At 37.8% G+C, this 21,253-nt stretch overlaps 2 protein-coding genes across 4 annotated transcripts; one reads left to right on the forward strand and one right to left on the reverse strand.

Moving 5' to 3' along the window:
• Positions 1-15: 15 nt before the first annotated feature.
• Positions 16-3,824, reverse strand: LOC113059959 (gamma-aminobutyric acid receptor-associated protein-like 1). The gene is made up of 5 exons (XM_026228682.1): positions 3,608-3,824; positions 1,953-2,042; positions 1,513-1,591; positions 1,125-1,243; positions 16-509 (listed from the first exon to the last, which is right to left on the reverse strand). The coding sequence occupies exons 2-5, from the start codon at positions 2,040-2,042 to the stop codon at positions 444-446; spliced, it is 354 nt and encodes a 117-aa protein (XP_026084467.1). The 5' UTR covers positions 3,608-3,824; the 3' UTR covers positions 16-443.
• Positions 3,825-4,801: 977 nt separating this feature from the next.
• LOC113059955 (leukocyte receptor cluster member 8 homolog) lies at positions 4,802-20,891 on the forward strand. 3 transcript variants are annotated; one of them, XM_026228673.1, is made up of 19 exons: positions 4,802-5,218; positions 5,326-5,384; positions 5,537-5,606; positions 6,175-6,217; positions 8,267-8,311; positions 12,628-12,766; positions 12,875-13,015; positions 13,508-13,582; positions 13,692-14,112; positions 14,194-14,371; positions 14,527-14,697; positions 14,820-15,038; positions 15,160-15,324; positions 15,563-15,857; positions 16,005-16,106; positions 16,186-16,254; positions 16,335-16,464; positions 16,565-16,772; positions 16,864-17,026. In XM_026228673.1, exons 3-19 carry the CDS (start codon positions 5,594-5,596, stop codon positions 17,024-17,026), a joined length of 2,577 nt encoding a protein of 858 aa, XP_026084458.1. In that variant the 5' UTR covers positions 4,802-5,218; positions 5,326-5,384; positions 5,537-5,593. The 3 variants fall into 3 exon arrangements, with proteins under 3 accessions (XP_026084458.1, XP_026084459.1, XP_026084460.1); XM_026228674.1 differs by lacking the exons at positions 4,802-5,218; positions 5,326-5,384 and having other exon boundaries at positions 5,582-5,606; positions 16,864-20,891; XM_026228675.1 differs by lacking the exons at positions 4,802-5,218; positions 5,326-5,384; positions 5,537-5,606; positions 6,175-6,217; positions 8,267-8,311 and adding exons at positions 11,649-11,804; positions 11,893-11,994.
• Positions 20,892-21,253: the final 362 nt, after the last annotated feature.

Consider the following 21,253-nt stretch of genomic DNA (forward strand, 5'->3'; position numbering starts at 1 on the left):
ACAAAAAAGCTCAAATGTTTTAAAAGATTTTTATTATATGCACAAATGTATTGATAATACTTTACAAAATAGAAAAACAAGAACAAAAACCTATTTGCATTAAATACATATGACTCAGTCCTGGGAGAGAAAGATGAAATAAATACTTTGCTTACACTTCTATCGATTTTGAAATTGATCTCTTTTGGTGTTTTGGGTCTTGCATTTTCTTCTTTTCTCTTTAGTGTCTCTCAATTCTCAAATCCCATTGCTTTACTGGCATCAATCTGTTTAATGAATCGCATTGTAGTTCCCATGAATACTGACAAATACAAACAGCACACTTTAGTCCCCATTATGAACAATGCCCCCTGAAGGTACCATCTATTGCTTATGGGATAATAGTGGTAAAATAATGCATCATCTTTCTCTCTCTCTTCCCTGCAGTCCGTTCGTCCTCTATCTCAGGCACCGTAAACACTCTCATTGCTGTATGTCATGTACAGGAACAGATCTTCCTCATGGTGTTCCTAAAATCACAGACAGAGATGATCAATTTAGATCAAACCATTTATTAGTATTATTTTTTACATGTAAAAACTGCATATAAACTGTTCAAAAGATTGTGGTATATATACGTTTTTTTTAAGAAATACTTTTATATAAAAAAAATAAAAAAAAAGACATTCAGTTGTTCAAAAGGGACAGTCAAGACTTCTATATTGTTATAAAAAAATCTAATTAAAGAAGTTTTAAACATGAAAGCTACTTATAAAATGCAACAAAAATAAATACATAAGAATTTATAATAATAAATATAAACATACATATATATATATATACACATATATATATATATATATATATATATATATATATATATATATATATATATATATATATATACACACACATATATATATATATATATATATATATATATATATATATATATATATATATATATATATATATATATATATATATATATATATATATAAAATTTAATTAATTAATTAAATGTATTAATCATATTACTTACAGAATTTAGCATTTTAGAAACAAAGTTTGTTTTTGAACACCCTATGCAAGAAAAGTCCAGTATCTTACTCAGCAGTAATGAAGAGGAAGGATGCTTGAGTTACCTCATACACCGTAGAGAGGGGGGAACTGGATGGAGGGAGGGAATTATTTACGAAAAAGAAGAGGGCTTCCTCTGGTCTCATAGACACCCGCTGTCTGATCAGGAAGCAGAGCTGACCAACTGGAAGAAGACGAGGAGGGTGAGGACAGAAACTCAGTCAGATCAAAACCTAACAGTTTCATTTCTTTTTTTTTAAGAAGAAAAAAATAGGGAAGTTTAAGGTTAGATAGACAAAAAAAAAAAAAGGGCTTAATATCCCGGCATAAAATTACGCAATGCTTATGAACAATCATGAGATGACTTGATTTCCTCTGTACATTTATAGATGTTATTCTTCATCAATAATATCCTATTGGGGAGCATTTACTGTATGCAATAAGAGTTGTCACCTGTGAGGTCTGAAGGAACGAGGTATTTCTTTTTGTCAAGCTCAGGAGCTCGTGACCTTGCAGCTCTCTCCACAATGATCTAAGGAGACAAACAAACAAATAAACACCCAATATATTATTAGCTGAAAATTCTGAAGATTACAATTCTGTCATTATTTTCTCGCTCTCATGTCATTCCAGACCTGTTTGACATTCTTTCTTCTGTGAAACATCGAAAAAAGATATTTCAAGAAATGCCTCAAAATAAAGTTGTCCATACAACAGAACTGAATGGTCACCAAAGCAGTTTGGTTACCAACATTCATCAGAATATCTTCTTTTCCGTTTCGCAGAAGAACCATTTGAACTGACAAGAGGGTGAGTAAATAATCACAACATCTTAGCAATGTAACAGAAACGTATTATTGTTTGTTATTTTAGTTTCCAACCGTGCGACTGACCGGGATTTTATCCGGATGTTTGGTGCGGACTCTCTCCCCTTCTGCTCTCCTGACCTCCAGCGGAACACTGCGCTGATACTGGCTAGACATCTGAGGGCCAAACACACACATGAACAATAACAAAAACATTAAAACATAATAAACAAAAAGGCTTCCTCATCTGATACATAAAATCATCTTCCTTCGTTATTATCATTCAAAACACAGGCGGAAAAAACACTTACAATGAGATATGCAAATGATTGTTAATAAAACATTTATTCTCTAAATCGGTCAGTCAGTAAATTTTAGAGATAACAAATCATTTCTCCATTAAACTCTCTGGGCCTTCTCCCATCCCACCATGGGCTCTTCCTCTACTATGCCCTCAGTCCAGATGTTGTGAAAAAATTTAATTAAAATTACATTTATCCAAAGCGACTTACAGTGCATTCAGGCTATCAATTTTTACCTATCATGTGTTCCCAGGGAATCGAACCCACAACCTTGCGCTTGATAACACCATTATCTACCAATTGAGCTACAGGAACACTGTATGTTGTTGACATACACTTGTGCCAAATGTTACAATTCATACCACGTGTACATTTTCTACAGGCCTGTCAAAATACAATAGCTAAAATAATCAATTTCATAATAAATATGAACGATTTTTAATAATAATTATAAAGATAGAAATGTCACATTAGTTCATCCAGCACAACTTTATGGATTTTTAATGCCATTTTAACAAAGGCTGTGGAAAATGCTGGACAATGTGTTTTATTAAAGTGGAACTAGACCAGCTGCAGTGCCCGTCTGGTTTGTTTACGTTCACCCAACCATTCACTAAAGTCTCTTATGCCTTGCAGAAAAACATTACATAATACAGACATGAACAGGCATCCCATTAGAACACAGTTGAAATGTGTAATATGACTTTTTTTTTTTTGCATTTACTCCCAGTTACTTTGACATTGAAACAGCTGAGTGTGCAAACCATGCCAGAAATTCTACATTCTGTGTAGATCACGTGGGCCAAAAATGACTGGCCTGTAGATGTTGTTGTTTTTTTCTTCTGTGCTCTAAATAGGTTTTACTGAGCAGAAGACCACCGCGGTTGCGCTATATTCCTCACAAACATGCATTAGTGTATGTGAATTTTTTTGTGCCATTTTCCACGCAAATATTGTTGCAAATACAATAGTATATGAATAGAGCAAATATTCAGTAGCGTAGTATTATGCAAGTATTTTTATTTGTTATCTGTATCAGAAACAGTCGCGAAGCCAACGGTCTTGCGATTCATGGTGATGTTGCAAAGAAAAGTTGCAACAAGGAGTGCTGCAATGCGAAAACATGTCCTCCACAGCACTGTCCGACACACACTGCACAATTTCCATAAATTTAATACTAAACATACATAATTTGCTGTCGTCAGAAAGTAAAAGATAAAGTAAGATAGCTGCGCCCATAACAAATGCTGATGGCGTATGGTACGAGCTGCAATTCCGCAAAATCCTCGATCATGGAACAAAAGTGAAATAGTGAGGGTAACCGCGAGGCTGGTGTTTGAACCTCACATTCACTACAAATTCACATTAGTTTCCAGCATGAAACTAACCTCACAAACAGTCGCGAACAGGGTTTACTGGTTGTGGTAAACACCAACATACCTTGGATGGGGTGCTGAAAGATTCAGTGAAATACAACGTCCGTCTTCCCCACTTGGACGAATATCAGATGACCGAATCAGCGCAGTAAGGATGTCGATCTCCAAAATTCAATCACTTTATATATTTAAAGTTGCCTTCTATGTTGAAGCTGTCGACTGGTCCACAATTCTCCCACAAACAACAACAACAAATAATGTACCGCCTTATTTTGAGGCCTGATCAATAAAACTCATAAAAATAGACTGACATGTCGTGTAGCCATTTAGGAGAGAGAGGAGGCGGCATTTAAATGTTTTCACAGTGCTTCGATTGGCTAGAGGGTGCTGTCACTCAAGTGTCCTCTAGGTCAGTGGAACCAATCAAAATAAAGGAAAATTAGGCCAATGAAGAGAGCGCTGCAGTGTCTCTGTGGTACGTGCCTGACGTGTCCTTATCTTGGCTAAACCAGCAAGTACTTTTGGAAGCAACCCAGGACAGAGACAGTACGTGTAAGTTTTGTGGACGTAGTGCCTTTCCTTATGAACGTCCTGCATGTACTTTCGGTAAACACATAAACAAACAAATCTAAGAAACAGCTAAACCCCGCAACAGTAAAGTGACAAAAGTGGAGTAAAACAATTATTTAGAATCGGAAAGAACTTATTTCCAAGAGTGTTTACATACACAAGGAGTTTGTCTTGGTGCCAGGAGCTTCAGTACAGAACGTACAAACATAGTGCAGACATAAAGTAATAAAATCAGCAATAATAAAGAGAATAGAAAATACATAATAAGTAACAATATAGTAATAAAATATAGAGAAAAAGAAAATGTAAGTAGAAAAGAAGTATACAGTTGTAGACAACACTATACTGCTAAGTGGCTTTATTATCCAGTGACAGCAGTGGCTGACCCAGAAAGAGATGCACACAGGACATCCAGGGTGATGCATGAAGGTGCAATGAATCATTGCTACACATTGATTCTCAAGTTAGTATTATAAATGTTTTGAGGGGAAATTTTATCATTATAATTATAATTATGATTGTGTTCATGTATATTTGTTATTGTATTATTGTATTTTATATTGTTTTTATTTATTGTCACTATATTATTGTGTGAACGATGAAACTTGTTTTTGCAATGACCTTTTTTAATCTGTATTTATTGTATTGTGTATTGTCCTTATAATGCATTTTAGGGCTGAATATAAAAAACATATATTTATGTAACCAGGTCAAAAAGTTACAAAAGTTATCACTGGACTGATTAGTAAAAGCTTGATGTTAAGGGACTCAGCATGTATCACACTGTAGCATGTTCCATCCAATACACTAGCCCTTTAAGAAATGTGAATGTGTGACGTTCTGGAAGTGTCGCGAGATTCGCCTGTAAACAGCGCGTTTTCATAACGTGTTTTGAATGGTGCTCATGCGGTGGAGCGTCGAAGCGTCGAAGCCATAAAACTCCGTGTTATTATCAATATAATGAGAGAGATGCACATATAGTGACTGGAAAGCCTTCTTTAATATTTTGTTCATGCGGATGGCTGTGTATTGTGCTGAGTGACCGCGATTTCTGTCGAGACACGTACCCATGTGACGAAATCAGATCGACAATAGATCTCGAAGCGTAAGTGTTGAACTATCATCAATGCCAGTTTATTATTGAGATAATTTTGTTGTGCATGATGTGATTTGAACATTAAGTGATTAGTGGTCATCCTTGGTCGATTATAGAGGGGAGAAGAGAGCTCTGTAGGCCTTCTGTTTCCTCAGGCTGAGTGTGAAGCAACAGAGTGAGTGTTATTAATTAATCCATTCTAAAAATTGTTTAATACTCATGCATATGTGTGTTTTTTTGTAACCAGTAGATTGTTACAGTTGTTCTGGTGTCGTGTTTTCCAAATGTTAAGAACCAGTGTTGTATTGTGTCTATTACTGTCCACAGAGGGGAAATTTAGTTCATCATTGGCTGTGAAAGCGTGTACAATGCTATGGTGATGCTATGATGATGAACAGTAAGTCTGAATTATTTGACGTTTAAAGTGTACAAGTGTTAATTTACTGTGATTTGAGATTGAGTGAATATTAGCCAGTGTAATGTATTAATGTTACTGGGAAATGTGGCTTCTAATTTCATTTTTATGCATGTTATGTTACATAAGCAGCCTTATTTGATCTTCTATGCATGCTGACAAATCTTGTAACACTCTGTGTATTTGTTTTTCAGTATAAGAGTCCACTATCGTTGTCTATGTTGGTTATATTCATGTAATTGACCTGTTAATGTGGTGACTGAGAACAAAGAGACAAGAGAGTTTGATGTAAAGAAAAAATAACATCTTTATTGATTTCAACCACTGTAACAAGCCTTACTGTTTAACACCTTTAAGAGTTGCATAATTAACGCTGCACTGTTAAGTGCAGTCTGGAATAAACGATCCCCTTTAAAAAAAAAAATTAATTCCTGTGTCCGGTGTAGTCACTAACACACCGGGCCACATTTATATTATTTAGAAATGTTTCAGATTGATCAGAATTGAATCTCAATGTCAATTTAATCTGGATTGTTTTTATGATGTCTAGAAAGGCCTATTTTTCCTCCTCTCGTGGCATGCTTCAGCAAAAGGTATCAGAAGTGGTTCGGGCCATAGATATGTATGTATATACATCTGATCAATTTTGAAGGCAGCATGTATCCTTTGCTAAACACAATTGTGTAATAAAATGAAAATGAAATAGAATAAAAAAAGATTAGAAAGGTAGTTAGGTTGTTTTAAGAATAGAATTAGAACAGTGAGTGCTAAAGTTAGAGGGTCAAATAAAGATGGAAGAAATGTTTTTTATGCCGATTCTTGAATACGGCTAAAGACTGCTAAGGCTGTTCGGATTGAGTTGGGGAGGTCATTCTACCAGGATGTAACATTTAATTTAAAAGTCTGTAAAAGTGACTTTGTGCCTCTTTTTTCTTCTTTACATTTACATCTACAATTAATCATTTAACAGACGCTTTTATCCAAAGCGACTTACAAATGAGAACAATAGAAGCAATCAAATCAACAAGAGAACAACAACAGTATACAAGTGCCATGAGGTCGTGAGAGTGATTTTGAACTTTGGGATGGCACCACAAGGCTTCATTCACTTGCAGAGTGCAAACTTCTGGAGGGCACATAAGATTGAACTTGTGAGTTTAGGTATGTTGGTGCCGTGCCAGTGGTCGTCCTGTAGTCAATCATCCGTATAGGCCTACCTTGAATTTGTTGGTAAGTACAGAGTAACAGGAAGAAATAGAAATGAGGAAACTATAATCTCAAGGCTTAGATTTTTGTCATACTGCTCTTAATAATAGGGTTGGGAACCGAGGACTAAGAGAACCGGTTCTTATTCAGAAAAGAACCAGAACAGTGAGCAATTTCTAAGTTTCAGTTCCGAAAACGGTTCCTGTGCAACACGTGACCAAGCGCTGTGAGCATCTTTCTGGCGTGTTCTGATGATTCGGCGTTTCCCGTGAAGGATGTCACAAACCGAATAACAGAAACGCCTCCCTGCCTCGTTAATTACTGAGCACATTAGCCGCATTTCCACTATCGGGCCAAAAGCAGGCGTACTAGTGCGTGCCAGGGCCAGTCGCGTTTCCACTGTCACTTCTGGTGCTTTCTCTGGGCCCATGGCCAGGGTTTTTTGGCCAGATGAAAACCTTGGGCCAAAGCGGGCCAGCTGGAGCTAGAGATGTGGTTATGAACAAAGGCAGAGTTTCTCCGCATCTGGAGAGCATCAGCGCTGCGGATCATTTCATAAAGATGACCGCTATAACACCAGCATTAAAAACTTCTTAAAATAAGTTGAGCTCAAAACTCACTTTCAGTCAGCAGCGAGTGTTTGAAATAACTTGATCCGATGTGGATTATGATCACCATACAAGGCAGAAATATTTATAAGCGATGCAAAAGACTGTGCACGCTAGGCATTAACATTACCATAGCAAGCATCACAATCGTGTATTTATTAGTATCCAATTTTTTCAGTCATAATCCTCGTCTCGAGCTCCGCGTAAAGCTGTCATAAAAAGTAAAATATTAAAATATAATAAAGGTTTTTGCTCGGGAGCTTTTATGAAAAATATAGAAATTAAAATTATTCCTAAATGTGATTACATGTGACTACAAATAAACAGAAACCGACTCGACTGAATAAGCGGCTATACGTTCAACGAATACAGTCTATGGTTCAACGCTCTATTTCTGTGGGACCAATTTTTAATCCTGATAAATTAATTCATTAATTCATTATGATCAATGTTTCACGTTTTATAGTAAAACAACCGATACTTTTGGATTTAAAAAAAAAAAACAAAGGCAATAATTACGCACACCTGAATAAGGCGTTTTTCACTCCCAGCCTTCATGAACAATTTTTATATCAGTTAGAAAGATTAAATACAAGATTAATGGTAGTTATTAAGATTGATGTCGTTTTGAATTGGTAAATTGTGCTTGAAAAAAGTATGATCAGAATACCAACTTGTATAATAATTCTGCATGCATTGCATTTTCCCTCTGCTTTTGTCAGTAATGCAGTGAATGTTGTGATTGGTTGTCAATCATAATTTAGCAGTTTCGTCTCTGATTGGCTGGAATTTTGGCATACTGTAACGCTGTGTTGTGGTTGTGTTCAGCAAGCGAGCTGGGTCTGAATTTAGAGGACTGAGGGTGGGCATCAGGTGAGCAAGCTAGTGAAACGTAGCACGTCCAAAAGAGAGAGAAGGGTCTGGCTGCAGACCATGGGCGAGTGGAGCTCCACTCTCAAACCGGAAATACGTCACCTCCACTTGAAAACATCAAGATGGCGTCGCCGGGAGTACTTCAAACTTAAACTCAGGTAATTTTATCTCTGCATCGCTAAAATGGTGAACTGACGCTGTTGTAACGCGCAGTGTAAGAAAAACGCACAGGGCTTACGTGAAATTAGTAACATAAGAATACTAAACACTATGGATTTATAGATTTATATCGCGAGCAATGTTGATGTCTGGCCACTGATCATATATACACCACATATAGTAATTTATAGATCAATGTTTCTGTCCAATGTGTTTTTTTATTAAGTTATCAAGTTCAATTACAAACCTTTACCCCGCATTTCAACAACTGAACACATATTATTAGTGTCGATACAGCCAAATAGAAAGAAAAAAGATGGAAAAAATAACAAATAACAATAATCACACCATAAGATAAAACAGAATAAATAACGGAAAGAAAAAGAAAGATGTCTTAGGGTCTTATTCTAACAACAAAAACAAGTTCAAAGCATACAAGAGTTTCTGGGCGTTCCTGTCAATCCTGTAATGAAGAGACTTTGCAAATATCTTTAGTTCATTCTTCCATCCGCTGAAGTGAGGTTTAACCTTTAAAAACGTACTTATCTTACTTATCTACTTATCTATGAATCTAGTATTTGCACAAAGTAATTGTAAAGTTATTTATCAAAAAGTCTAGGATCTTTTCCTTCAACAATACTCCAACCTTAACTGAGATCACAGTCAAAGGGTGTATTGATATCTGTTTGAAATGAAGCCAGTTTTGAAATTCCAGCCAAAAAGTCTGTACAGATTCACATTTCAAAAACATATGATCAACAGTTTCAATATCTTTCTCACAGAACCCGCATGAATTGTTCTCCCAATTAAATCTTTCTTGTAGTAGGAAGTGATTAGATGGATAAATGTCCTTTAGAATTTTAAATGTTACTTCTTTGGCTTTAGGAAGAACTGGATAAGTAAAATAAAGCTTCCTTATTTTCTTTGCCTCTTCTTCAATAAATTCTTGAAGAACATACTTTCATTTCAGTTGACTGGGGAAGTACAGTTTGGATAATACATTTCTGATAAACTTATTTGTTAATTGTTTGCTCTTTAAATTTTTACCTTTAGTACATGATGGATAGCATAGATGTAACTTAGTTTTTGGTGGCTTGTGGTAAAATAACATAGTGAATAATGAAAGGACACGATCGTTTTGTATGTGTATTCCTTTAGCATTTGTTGTATAATTTTAAAAAGGTCATATGAGGTGGTTGTTTTCATATTTAATTTTTCATTCACTTCCAGGGATAGGATTGGCATAGAAGATGCAGCACTCTTTACATTTTAAATGTATGTTGCCACCTTAGAAGTCAAGGTCTTTTTACATGTGACATTAACATATTTTTTATTTTTATTTTGTTGTTCTGTTATTCTATTGTTTGACTTTTTTTGTTTCAGATCAAATGTATATCAAGTGTTATCCATCCTCATAACACCTCCACAAATAGAGACTGAAACTTCTGAGCACCATCACCTTGTCTGCTATGGGACTGTCATAGGTGAATGATGCAGTACTATTCTGTGTTGAATTTACCTAACGTCAGCACACAGACATAGTATTGTTCCAGTTTTGCTGTGCTCATGTCTTCTTTGTGTCCCCAGCCCAGCAATCAGATGCATCAGAACAACAAAGCACAACTGTGGTGCACCAGGCACCTTCAGCAACAAGTAAATTGCTTTAACTTTAATGATAATTAAATGTCAGTATTGTAATTAAACTTGACCCATCTGACGTAATTGTTCATGCCAGAGATTTAACAACACTGTCAGTCAGGAGCATATTTAACAGGAGGCACACTTCAGCTGGCTTGATGGTGACTTCAGTAAGTGTGGTCAACCCTCTTGTTTTTGTGGCTATAACAATTAGACTAAGTAATCTCACTCTCTTCCATTTCCTTAACATTACCCTTTTTTTTGTTGATACTGAACAGGTGCAGTGAAGATATTTAAAGAGACACTATCTAAAGTACAGAAAGCCGTACATAATCTCTAGGTGCAATCGCCTACAGTGCAGCCAGCTTCACAAAGACTGTGGGGCTGGTCACCAGGAAAATGGCCAACAAGGAGTGCTTTTGGGGTTTTACTCCTCAGATGACCACCCTGGCTACTGTAGCTGGGATTGCTTCACAGACAATGGAGGTCTTGAAGAGTAAAGTGTGCGTGCATGTGAACACATTGTGTTATTACAGTAACAATTATGGTCACTTGCAGTTCATGTGTTTTCAATGTAGTGTAAGATGTGTTAATTATTATTATTACTCAAAAACCATTAAAACTTCTAAATTGTGGAAGTTATTCTTCATTATTTTACTGTGGTTATTTTGTATATGTTGTTATTTTGATTAAAATACAAAATTCAACACACATAATTCTGGTTGAGGTATTATTTTAATAATTTATTTAATATTTCATTTATTTTTCACTGCTAAATATTAAAAACATAAGGTTAACTTTCTAAAATGTATGGAATGTTACATTGGCAGTTGTACACTGGTAAAACAAACATGAACAAATTGATGTCTGTAGTGCAAATTGCTGGGGGGGGGGGGGGGGGGTAAAAAAAATGCTGTCTTGTCATAAACCGTAAAAGATTAGTATATATATATATATATATATATATTTTTTTTTTTTTTCTACTAGGTAAAAGTAACAAAGATAAAAGTACAGAACATATTAACATTACGTACAAAGAGGTGACATAACTGGCAAAGCACCCTTTATACGTGTATATAACAAGTAATACAAAACGAAAGTTTGGTGGTAGTGACATATTTTCCCTCTTAAATGGAGCTCCACTCGCCCCCATGGAGGCGACGTAATTCTACGTAAAGTGTTACCCGGACCAACATGGCGGCCGCGTCATTAGTGGAGGCGACGTAATTCTACGGAAAGTGTGGCCCGGTCCAACATGGCGGCGGCGTCCCTAGTGGAGGTGACGTATTTCCGCTCTTGAGTGGAGCTCCACTCGCCCATATGTCTGCAGCCAGACCCTCTTGAAAAGAGAAGTTCTGCACAAACCCAAACACTTATTTTAAATGCAAAATATATTTTTGTGCGCTCAAAGTACTTTCTTTTTTTGTGAGACGATCGTTTTCTCCTAAAAACTCACTGCACTTTTGCGCGCTCATAATGTGATCCTTCGCTCTCAGAATTGTGGCTCTGATATAACCATAGACAGGATATAACCAGCTGCCTCGGCTCTCGGAGAAGGCGGCAGAACTTCCGGTGTCATCGTCATCAGCCATTTTGTTAGAGGTGTTGACATTCAACCGCTGAGCTCGACGAACTCATTTTAGATGATATGGGCTCCTCCGGTATAATCCTAATGTAAAACGGAACTTGGTTTAAGGTATTCGGTATAAACCATTGTTAAGCAGCTTCTTCTACAAAAACATCGTATATTAAACGTTAGAACTGTAAATTTCCTCCATATTTAGGTAGATTTTTCGGACGCGCTAACAAGTAAGGTTAGCTAATACGTTTGTTAGCTCTGGCGAAATGGCGGTGAACGCGGCACAGCAAGCCCCGAAAACAAACTGGTAAGATCTTTTACAGATTATAAATCCTTCTTATCATAACATATATCTTCTGCTTCATTATTTTGACTCTTGAACGACAGCTTTCTATAAATGGAAACCTTTATCAGACATGTTTGGTGTGCAGAAGTTGGTGTAAAAGTCCATAGGCGTTGTTTTTTTTTTTAGTTCGCCAGACTAGCAAATTATCCGCTTTACTTTACGGAAGTAAATTAAGGATCGTATTTTTAAAAACAATTTAGATTGGAGACGTCACTGTCGGCATTAATAGTTTAGCTCAAATGACATTGAAAAGTTAATCCACGAGTTTTTTAACGTGTGGCCCGTTTATTAAAGGCCTGATTAAGTTACTGGAAATACAGTCTCTAGATTGTAATATTACCGTAATGGTATTTAACCAACACTCTTTTATGGCATTAATTATCTAAGAGCGGCACAGTATGTGTAATAACTAACTTATGTGCGTGACTCCGTATAATTCTAACTTGCAGATTTTAAAGTATGAAGATATTATAACATTATAAACTAGTTGCTATTGTTATAGTCAGTTTTATTTGTATGTGAACTGTTTTTGTATGTACAGGAAGGTTCTAGATTCGGTGTAACCTAAAGTCATATGTACCTTGTCATGTACAGGCCGTATGGTGGTAATTCAAGCGCAGATGGGCAAGTCCATGAGAACCCAGAATGGGAAAAAGCCAGACAGGCTCTAGCCTCCATTAGTAAAAGTCAGAACTCTACCAAGACTTCACCAGCTAATAGCACCCCACAACAGGTTAGTGATGTTTTTTTTGTTTTTTTTTATGAGTTTAGGTGGTTCCTATTTATGTTATTTGTCCATGTCTATTTTGTAAGTGTTTGATTTTGTTCTGTTTATTGTTAGACCGGACCTTATCAGGCAACAGACACTTCTGCAATGCAGCAACAACAGCAGCAGCAATACTATCAACAGTGGTATCAACAGAATCAACAACAGTATGCTGGTTACACGTATCCATATAACTACTACTACCCCATGCCTCCGGTAAATAAATGCACTTCTCCATATTCTTACAGCATATGCTTATATCTGTCTGCCTTAAGAACGCGGTCACAATTACATTGATACTAGAATAAAATGCAAGTATAATAGAATCTTTGCTGTATGTTAGTACATAGATCTACATTTTAGCATTTGCATGAGTATTCGTTTGTTTTTGGCAGACTATCCAATCCAAAGCAGTGTTCAGATATGTGTCAAAATGCACCTTGGCTTGTAAATGTGTCCTGGTAGATCTACTGCTGTCTGTATTATTAATATTCTCAAAATAATATTGACAAAAAGGAAATCAAATGCTTTTGGCTGGATGACATCAGAGCCTTTAACCAGACCTCTGCTGCTGAATATGTACAGAAACTGTGCAATTATTTTGCCTGCCTAGTTTTTAAAATCTTTTTAGAAAAAAGCTAGTACCATTCAACCTTTTTTTGTCCAGTTTCAATAATGATATCTTTCTCACCCCCACCACCCATCCAGTATGGAGGCCCATATCCTCCGGGACAGTATGGTGTTCAAGGGGGCTACCAGACACCCACTACACCCACTGGACAGGTATAGACCTCCATATATAATTCTGAATTCATGCTGGCCATGTATATCAACTAGTTTAATAATATAAGTTTTAAGTAATTCACAGATTATTTCTCCCTCTCTTTTTCAGGCCCCTGCCATGTCTATGATGGAAGATCAGTCCTCCAGCTATTCCTCCCAGCCCCCTCCTCCTGCTACCCCTCACCCACCCCCTCAGAGTCCTACATCCACTGACCAGCCCCCACCCCCTCCTCCACCCGCTATACCTCCCTCACCCAATACCCAGTACCCCCCTTCATCATCCCAAACCCCTTACAGCCCTAATGGTACCCTCTCTTACAGTCCCACTGATTCAAACCCTATGATGCTGGGCTACAATTCAGGACAGATTCGGCCAGGGTACCAGGGTTACCAAGCTCCGGCATATCAGCCCCCTCAGCAGCAGGCTCCAGGACAGGGCCCCTATGGAGGCCCAGGCAGGGTGGATGCTAAGAAACCTAACAATAGCAATATGAACAAAGGTGACCAGCAGATGTGGCAACGAATGAAACGTACGTATCTTTGTGCTTATGTGTGTGTAAAGTGTGTGCTTTTAATGATATCCTCCTAATGTTCTCTTTCTTCCCTAACAGAGGCTCCTGGAACTGGTGCTGTAAAATTTAATATACCAAAACGCCCATATGTCATGGCCAATCAAAACTTTACTTCAGGTGATCAGGCTCCTGGATTGGCTTCCCCCACTGCAACAAACCCGTCACCTGGGTCTGTTGCTGGAACCTCTGTCACTTCCACAGGAAGTGCCCAAACTCGGTAAGCATACTGGGAAATATTTTAAGTAAAGGTAAATCATTAGAGCCGTCCTAATTTAAATGCAAGGCATCACCCATGTTAACTAAATGATATTTAAATTAAAAAAAAATTTATTCAATAAAAATAATAGTGAAGTATTTTTTTTCATCTCGTAGGCCTCAGGACTGGCCACAGGCCATGAAAGAGTATGTACAGCGCTGCTTCACAGCCTGTGAATCTGAAGAGGATAAGGATCGTACGGAAAAAGTGTTAAAAGACCTTCTGCAGTCCAGACTACAGGATGGCTCTGCTTACACCATTGACTGGACCAGAGAACCACTGCCAGAGTGGGTTGCATCTCGCTTCTATAACTTTATATCCTTGGTTCAGTATTCTTAGTTCATTTAGCTTTAGATATGTTATTTCAAACTATTAACTATTGGCACTAAACAACCACTTGCTTTATCAGTTTGAAGCCAAAGCAGTCTCGCTGGGAAGCAGTTCCTCAACGTTCTCAGGAGAATGCTATTGGGAGAGGTGGAGCCACCCGTGGAAGGGGCGGGGCCAGGTTGGGTAACTACAGAAATGTCTTTTCTCAAAGAAGCCCCTCTTCAAGCTCATCACACTCCTCATCACGATCCCCGTCACCTCACAACCGACAAAGGGACCGGAGTAGACATCATCGCAGGTAATGCACAGGGTTGCAAACTTGCTTAATAATCCAATACAATCACTTTCATTCATCAGTATAAATATGAAAGGATTTGGAGATCTGTAGGATTTGACGGGTGATTGTGTTCCTCCTTCAGTGACTCTGGCTCTCAGTCAGACAGCAGCATGTCAAGTGATCTTCGACTTTCACTGTCCCGGCGGCAACAAAAGGCTGGCCGAGGCCGGGGGGCAGAAAGGGGGCGAGGTAGAGGTGCTGCGGGAGAAAGAGGTAGAGGAAGAGGCAAAGCAAACAGAGGGCGGAGGTGAGATATTATTGTTGGTACAACAAAATGAAATGGCATTACCAAACTTTTGGGAATGTTTTTATAAAATTTTGGTCAGTATGACAATGTAAAGTGAAAGCGAAAGTCTTGACATGTATGGTAACCCATACTCTGAATTGGTGCTCTGCATTTAACAAATCCAAGTGCACACACACCGCAGTAGCCACTTTAATACATTTCTAGTGGCCTCATTAAATATCTTTTCTGATTCCATCAGGAATATGGAAGACCTCTCCAGTGGTCTTGGTAAAAAGCGGAAAGGTGGTAATGCAGGGCTTGACTTTCATGACCCAAACCGTGAAGCAAAGAAGCAGAGCCGTGCAGCCCGTTTCCACACTAAGCTACGCACTGAACCCCTAGTGTTAAACATCAATGTTTTTGACCTCCCCAATGGCACCCAAGAGGGACTGAGTTGGGATGATTGCCCCATAGTCGGCACCTGCCAGGACATCACCAAAAACTACCTTCGACTGACCTGTGCCCCTGACCCTGCAACTGTCAGACCAGTGTCTGTGAGTGTTTCTCAAAGTGTTGCTTTTAGAGCTCTGTGTAAAGGTTAAAGTTGTGTGGTCAACACTGGATGTTGTACTCCAAAGTGGTATGTAGTTGGTAAATTAAACAGTTTATTTGAAGATTTCTTCACTTCTCTTGTGTTTCAGGTGTTGCGAAAGTCTCTGATTGCGGTTAAAGCTCATTGGAAATCCAATCAAGATTACTTGTATGCATGTGAACAAATGAAGTCAATACGACAGGATCTCACTGTGAGTAACACTTAGTAGTACCACCTTTCTGCTTCACATTTTTATCTTTAGTGTCTTATTTTGAATTCTTGTCATTCAGGTTCAAGGTGTACGTACAGACTTCACTGTGGAGGTGTATGAGACACACGCTCGCATTGCTCTGGAAAAGGTATGTGCATGTAAAGTTAATTCTGATTGAAAGGCATTTTTATTTCTTTTGGACTAAACCCGCATTTCAACTGTTATCAGGGTGACCACGAGGAGTTTAACCAGTGCCAGACCCAGCTGAAGGCGCTGTATAAAGACTGCCCTTCGGACAACGTGGGAGAATTCACTTCCTACAGACTTATTTACTATATCTTTACTAAGAATTCTGGAGGTAAACATCGCTTATTGGCTATACATCACTATTATGCAGTCCATTACATAGTTTCTCAATCTCGCATGGTTGTTTAATGCCTTCGCTAATTTTTTCTTAGACCTGACGACCGAGCTTGTGTACCTGACCCCTGAGCTCCGTGCTGATCCGTGTGTAGCACATGCTCTTGAACTCCGTACTGCCTGGGCACTTGGAAACTTCCACCGGTTCTTCAGACTCTATCAGAATGCTCCACGTATGGCTGCTTACCTTATTGATAAGTTTGTGGAGCGAGAAAGAAATATAGCACTGAGGTCCATTCTTAAAACGTGAGTGCAGATGCCAGGCAGATTGCTTGCAAAAAGTATGCTATTGATAATTAAATACTAAAGCTTTCTGTTTTTTCCCATTCTGTTACAGGTTCAGGCCCTCTGTGCCAGTGGAGTATGTTCAGTCGAGCTTGGCCTTCCCAGATTTAGACTCATGTGTAGCATTTTTAACAGGGCTGGGAGTTACATTCACCCCCTCTGACCCAAGCAAAATAGATTGTAAAGTCAGCTCAACCAGTCTTTCAACCTCATAGTACGGGGAAAGGGTGGGCAGTGACCAGAAAATGTTTATTTATAGAGGTTAAAAAGCCTGACTGTAGATGAGGGCCCTGATATCTGCATAATTGACACACACTCAGAGTTTAGTGCCAATCATATTTATGAAAGATAAGGAAGAGTGATGGACTTTCTGACAGATGACACACCCACACACAGGGATTTAGGTTCTATATTCAAGACCCAGTATAGCCTACCACACAGCCCATTTAGTGAAGTATCAGGCAATCAGTTTACTTGAACACTATCCCTTACACCAATAGAAAAAAGGCAAAGATCTGTAGGGTCAGCAGGTCATGTCAGGTCCCACAGCCCAGAGCTCAAAAAAACATCTAAGCTAACACTGTTGTGTTCTCATGTTTCTCTCCTTTCAAGCAAACAGCCGCAAAGCTCAAGACCTGAATCATCAAGGTTAATCCAGGATATATTTTGAGCCCGTTTCCACCAACAGCGTACCAGCTCATCAAGTCTGTGTGAAGGCTTCTTCTGCAAGGTTTTGATCATTATGGGACTTTTAAAGCCAAGTGAGCTACAGTGTAATTCTCCAGACAAGAAGAGGATGGTTTGTATTCCCAATCTTTCTCTTTGCCTGAGATGTCTTCAGTGAGTCACTAGTGGAGGTGTTCGGTTAGATCTCCATGCTCCCCTCATCTCTAAGATCCTAATGCTGATAGCATGTAATATTTGGACTGATCTATAACAAGACAACCATTTTAAGAAATGCAGATTAGGCCCTGTTTTACATCATAAGTTCCGCCCCTTCCAGCACAGTCTCTTCTCCCTCACCTGCACATCATCAACAGTCAAGAATCTGTCCTTCATTAGTCATACATACCCTCCTAATCGTTCCTTGACACCCAGGAAGCACAGCTCAGTGACTCAGTCTTCTTTCACTTATGCCCCAGCTGTGATCTGAATAGGGCCAGCAATTTTAAAAGTCATCAAAGTCCATTTAGGGCATTCATTCACCACAAGGTTTGATCACCTGCCTCTGAAGAATGAAGTCCCCTACAAAGCATCACCCAGCATATAAGTTTTGTGCACTTAACATGCAGTCACCCGGCAAAGGAAAAGTCATTCAAGAATGAAAAGCAAGCTCAGTGTTTCTTCACAACAAGTTGGAGGCTGTCTCTTGTCTTCTCTCCAGATGGTGATGTTTACTAGTTACCTCACTGCTGCAAGGGCATCCATTGTCAGGCTGGGTTTTGGAAACACACGGGTTAGTATGGCTCCTTAAGCTTTGGCCACGTCTACTGGTAATGGCTGGTAAGAAGGACTTGATGCTTTTAAAAGCATATTGGATCTTCATTTAGCTTGGGTTGAGGTGTTACCACTGTTGAACAACATGCTTTGCTTGGTATCTGTTAACCCCTTCTGGCAGGTTGTGAATTTGTCATTTCTCAATTTAAAATGGGCCTAATACTGAACCCTGTTTTACCCCTTATCTGCAAGATTGACACCAAAAGATCCATACAAAAATCTAAAAGATCTGCTAATTTTACATGGATATTACTGTGATAAAGTAGTAAATCTCAGATATTGATATGGTTTTCATGGTCTTAATCTAGCCAATGATTAAAGCATGAACACATTGTAGTAAAGTTATACCAATTCAAAGTATTACAAAGTGAATCTAATCCGCCTCGATTTCTAATTGAATGCTTTAAAATTAGAGTTGACACTCATCAATTACATTGTAAATGAACGAGGAGCATGTGCAGCAGCATTTGCAGCTGACATAATCAGGTTTATTTATTATTAAAGATTTAGCATGGATAAGGCTTGGGTCTGAAATATTTGTGCTTTACCTAAATGTGCTCGGGGCCACTGTAAGCAGAAAGCATCCCTTACACCTCATTGGTGAAATTTGTAAATATGTGCTCATGTAAAAATAAGTGGAATTTATTTATTTTTCCTTTATAGTTGCTTTGATTTTCATAATTATTATTTTTGTTTGTACAATGGTAAGTGTAATTTTCAGCTATACGTTTATTTTGCTGGCAGTTTTAAAATTTCATTTTTTTTTTTTTTTGGGTGGTGAGCATGTTCACACTGATATGCGGTTTGGTCCAAATAACAGTTTTTTTTTTTTAATTATTATTATTATTATTCTAACATTTCTTGTTCCCTTAGACATTAAATAAGTTACATGTTAGAAAGTAAAACATCCAGTCCATACTCATGAAGAAGTCAGGGATCCATGGATTGTTGATAATATGCCAAATCTTTCCCTTGTTGATCATAATTTAATTTACAATAATATTTAAGTAATGTTTCTCATTTACTTTGTCATCTTAGCTTTTGTTCATCATCTTCATTTCCCAATTCATCTTTTTTTGCTCTCACACCTGTAAAAATTCACTTTGGCACAAAAGTATACAACAATAAGAGAAAGATTTGGCTTAAGCACAACCACCAAGATATTGATTCCTTTCATTTGCAACTTCGATTTGACTTCGTAAAATAAGTACTGAATGACTGCATTGTATTGGAGTTGGGAAATGATGTTAATCAAAATTTTATTTTTTTGTTTAGCTCATTTTGTGGACCTTAGAGCTTCATCTTGTGTTTGATTGTATATTGTAATTGAATTCCTTGCTGATGCTACTGGTTGCCACACTGACTTTGCTCTCCTCTCCTCAACCTTTAACCCCTCCCACCCCTTGTTCTCCTCTCTCCTCCTGCACTCCTTCATTGCCAGATTCTCTCTCTCTCTTCTTGCAGTCATGAGTATTTGGAGCAAAGTGAGAGATGAAAAGATGAGGGCAAAACTAATCCAGAGGCACACTGGAAAATGGGCATTGACGTACAGACATCAGCCAATTCAGATTCTTCATTGTGCCTGTTGTCTGATGCATTTGTCATTTTGAGGAGAGCCTGGTGATTTCAACTTGCAATGTTTTCTTCATGCCAATCACAAAATCTTTAAGAAACATGACAAAACCACCATGTCAGTCTGATGATGATGTATGGGTTTTATTTCAGGAATTGTGCTCCATATAGTGTTCATTACAATTGCTGCTGTATGTTCAGGTGTGTCTTTGTATTGTAATTTGCTGCCCCCCCACTATATTATTATAGGTTTTTTTTTTTGGTTTTTTTTTAACTGATGTTTATTGTATTATTAAATTATTAGGCTTTTTGTTTCTGATGTCTAATTTTTGAGTTTAATGTTAGCTGTAGAATTGCATATTGAACACACCTGGACATACTTCTCATGTAAACTATAGATGTCCAAGCAGCAGGTTACGTAGATGAATCCTTACAGTAATTCCTCTCATGTCTTGAAAGCTCACTGCATTTTCTAATGGTAATGCTGATTGTCTGCCCATAATGCATATTACTTCAGGATTGTCCAAAGCAATGTTGATTGTCTTAAATGATTCCACTGTTTACTTTTCTTTCATGAAATGTATTTTTCCTCCTTGCTGTCATAGTTGATGTGTATTATTTTTACAGCACTATTCCTAATGGTTTCGTCCCTCTCTTCAAATGTTGCCTGTCCCCTTACCCATCTAATTTCTTTAACTTCTTTCCTTTGCATCAGACCCCCCCCCCCTTCATATTGTTTGTTTATTGTTTAGATTTGTCTCCAAGTGTTCTCTTGCATTTCAGCTTTAGCCATTGACTCTTTTGGCTTTCTCTCATCTTGAATATTTTTTTCAGCAATCTGTTCTTTCTGCATGTTCTTCGTCTCTCTCTTCTTTCCTTGGTTTTCTGTAATGCAATGTTGTGATTGGTATACATGTAGTCAGTGCTTGGCAGTAAGTATTTTGACAAGACTGTACTTGCATCTGTTTCTTCTTTTACAGCACCATCTCTGAAAGACCTAATGTCTCTGCCCTATCTAGCGCTCCGTGTGTTATTATTACACAGTGGAGTTCACAAAGAAATTACTGCCATTTGTAGATACTGATCTGTATATAAATGTACCTACTTTCTTTTCTTGAAAAAAATAAAAAGATTTTTTTTTTAAATACTAGTTGAAACTTTATTAATATAGCAATCATATGACCATATGATACAAAGTATTTTGAAACCTACATTAAAGTACCCAGATTACTAGGTAAAGTTTCATATATGAAGTGATTCCTGCGGTTTAGATTACACTACGGTTCAAAGTGGGTCATGGTTTAAATGTTTTGATTTTGAGGATTTAAAAAATTAATATATTTCTAAAGGATCATGTGACACTTGAGTAGAGG

Source organism: Carassius auratus, chromosome 41 (genome assembly GCF_003368295.1).
Source record: "Carassius auratus strain Wakin chromosome 41, ASM336829v1, whole genome shotgun sequence".
In the NCBI taxonomy this organism is placed as follows: Eukaryota; Metazoa; Chordata; class Actinopteri; order Cypriniformes; family Cyprinidae; genus Carassius; species Carassius auratus.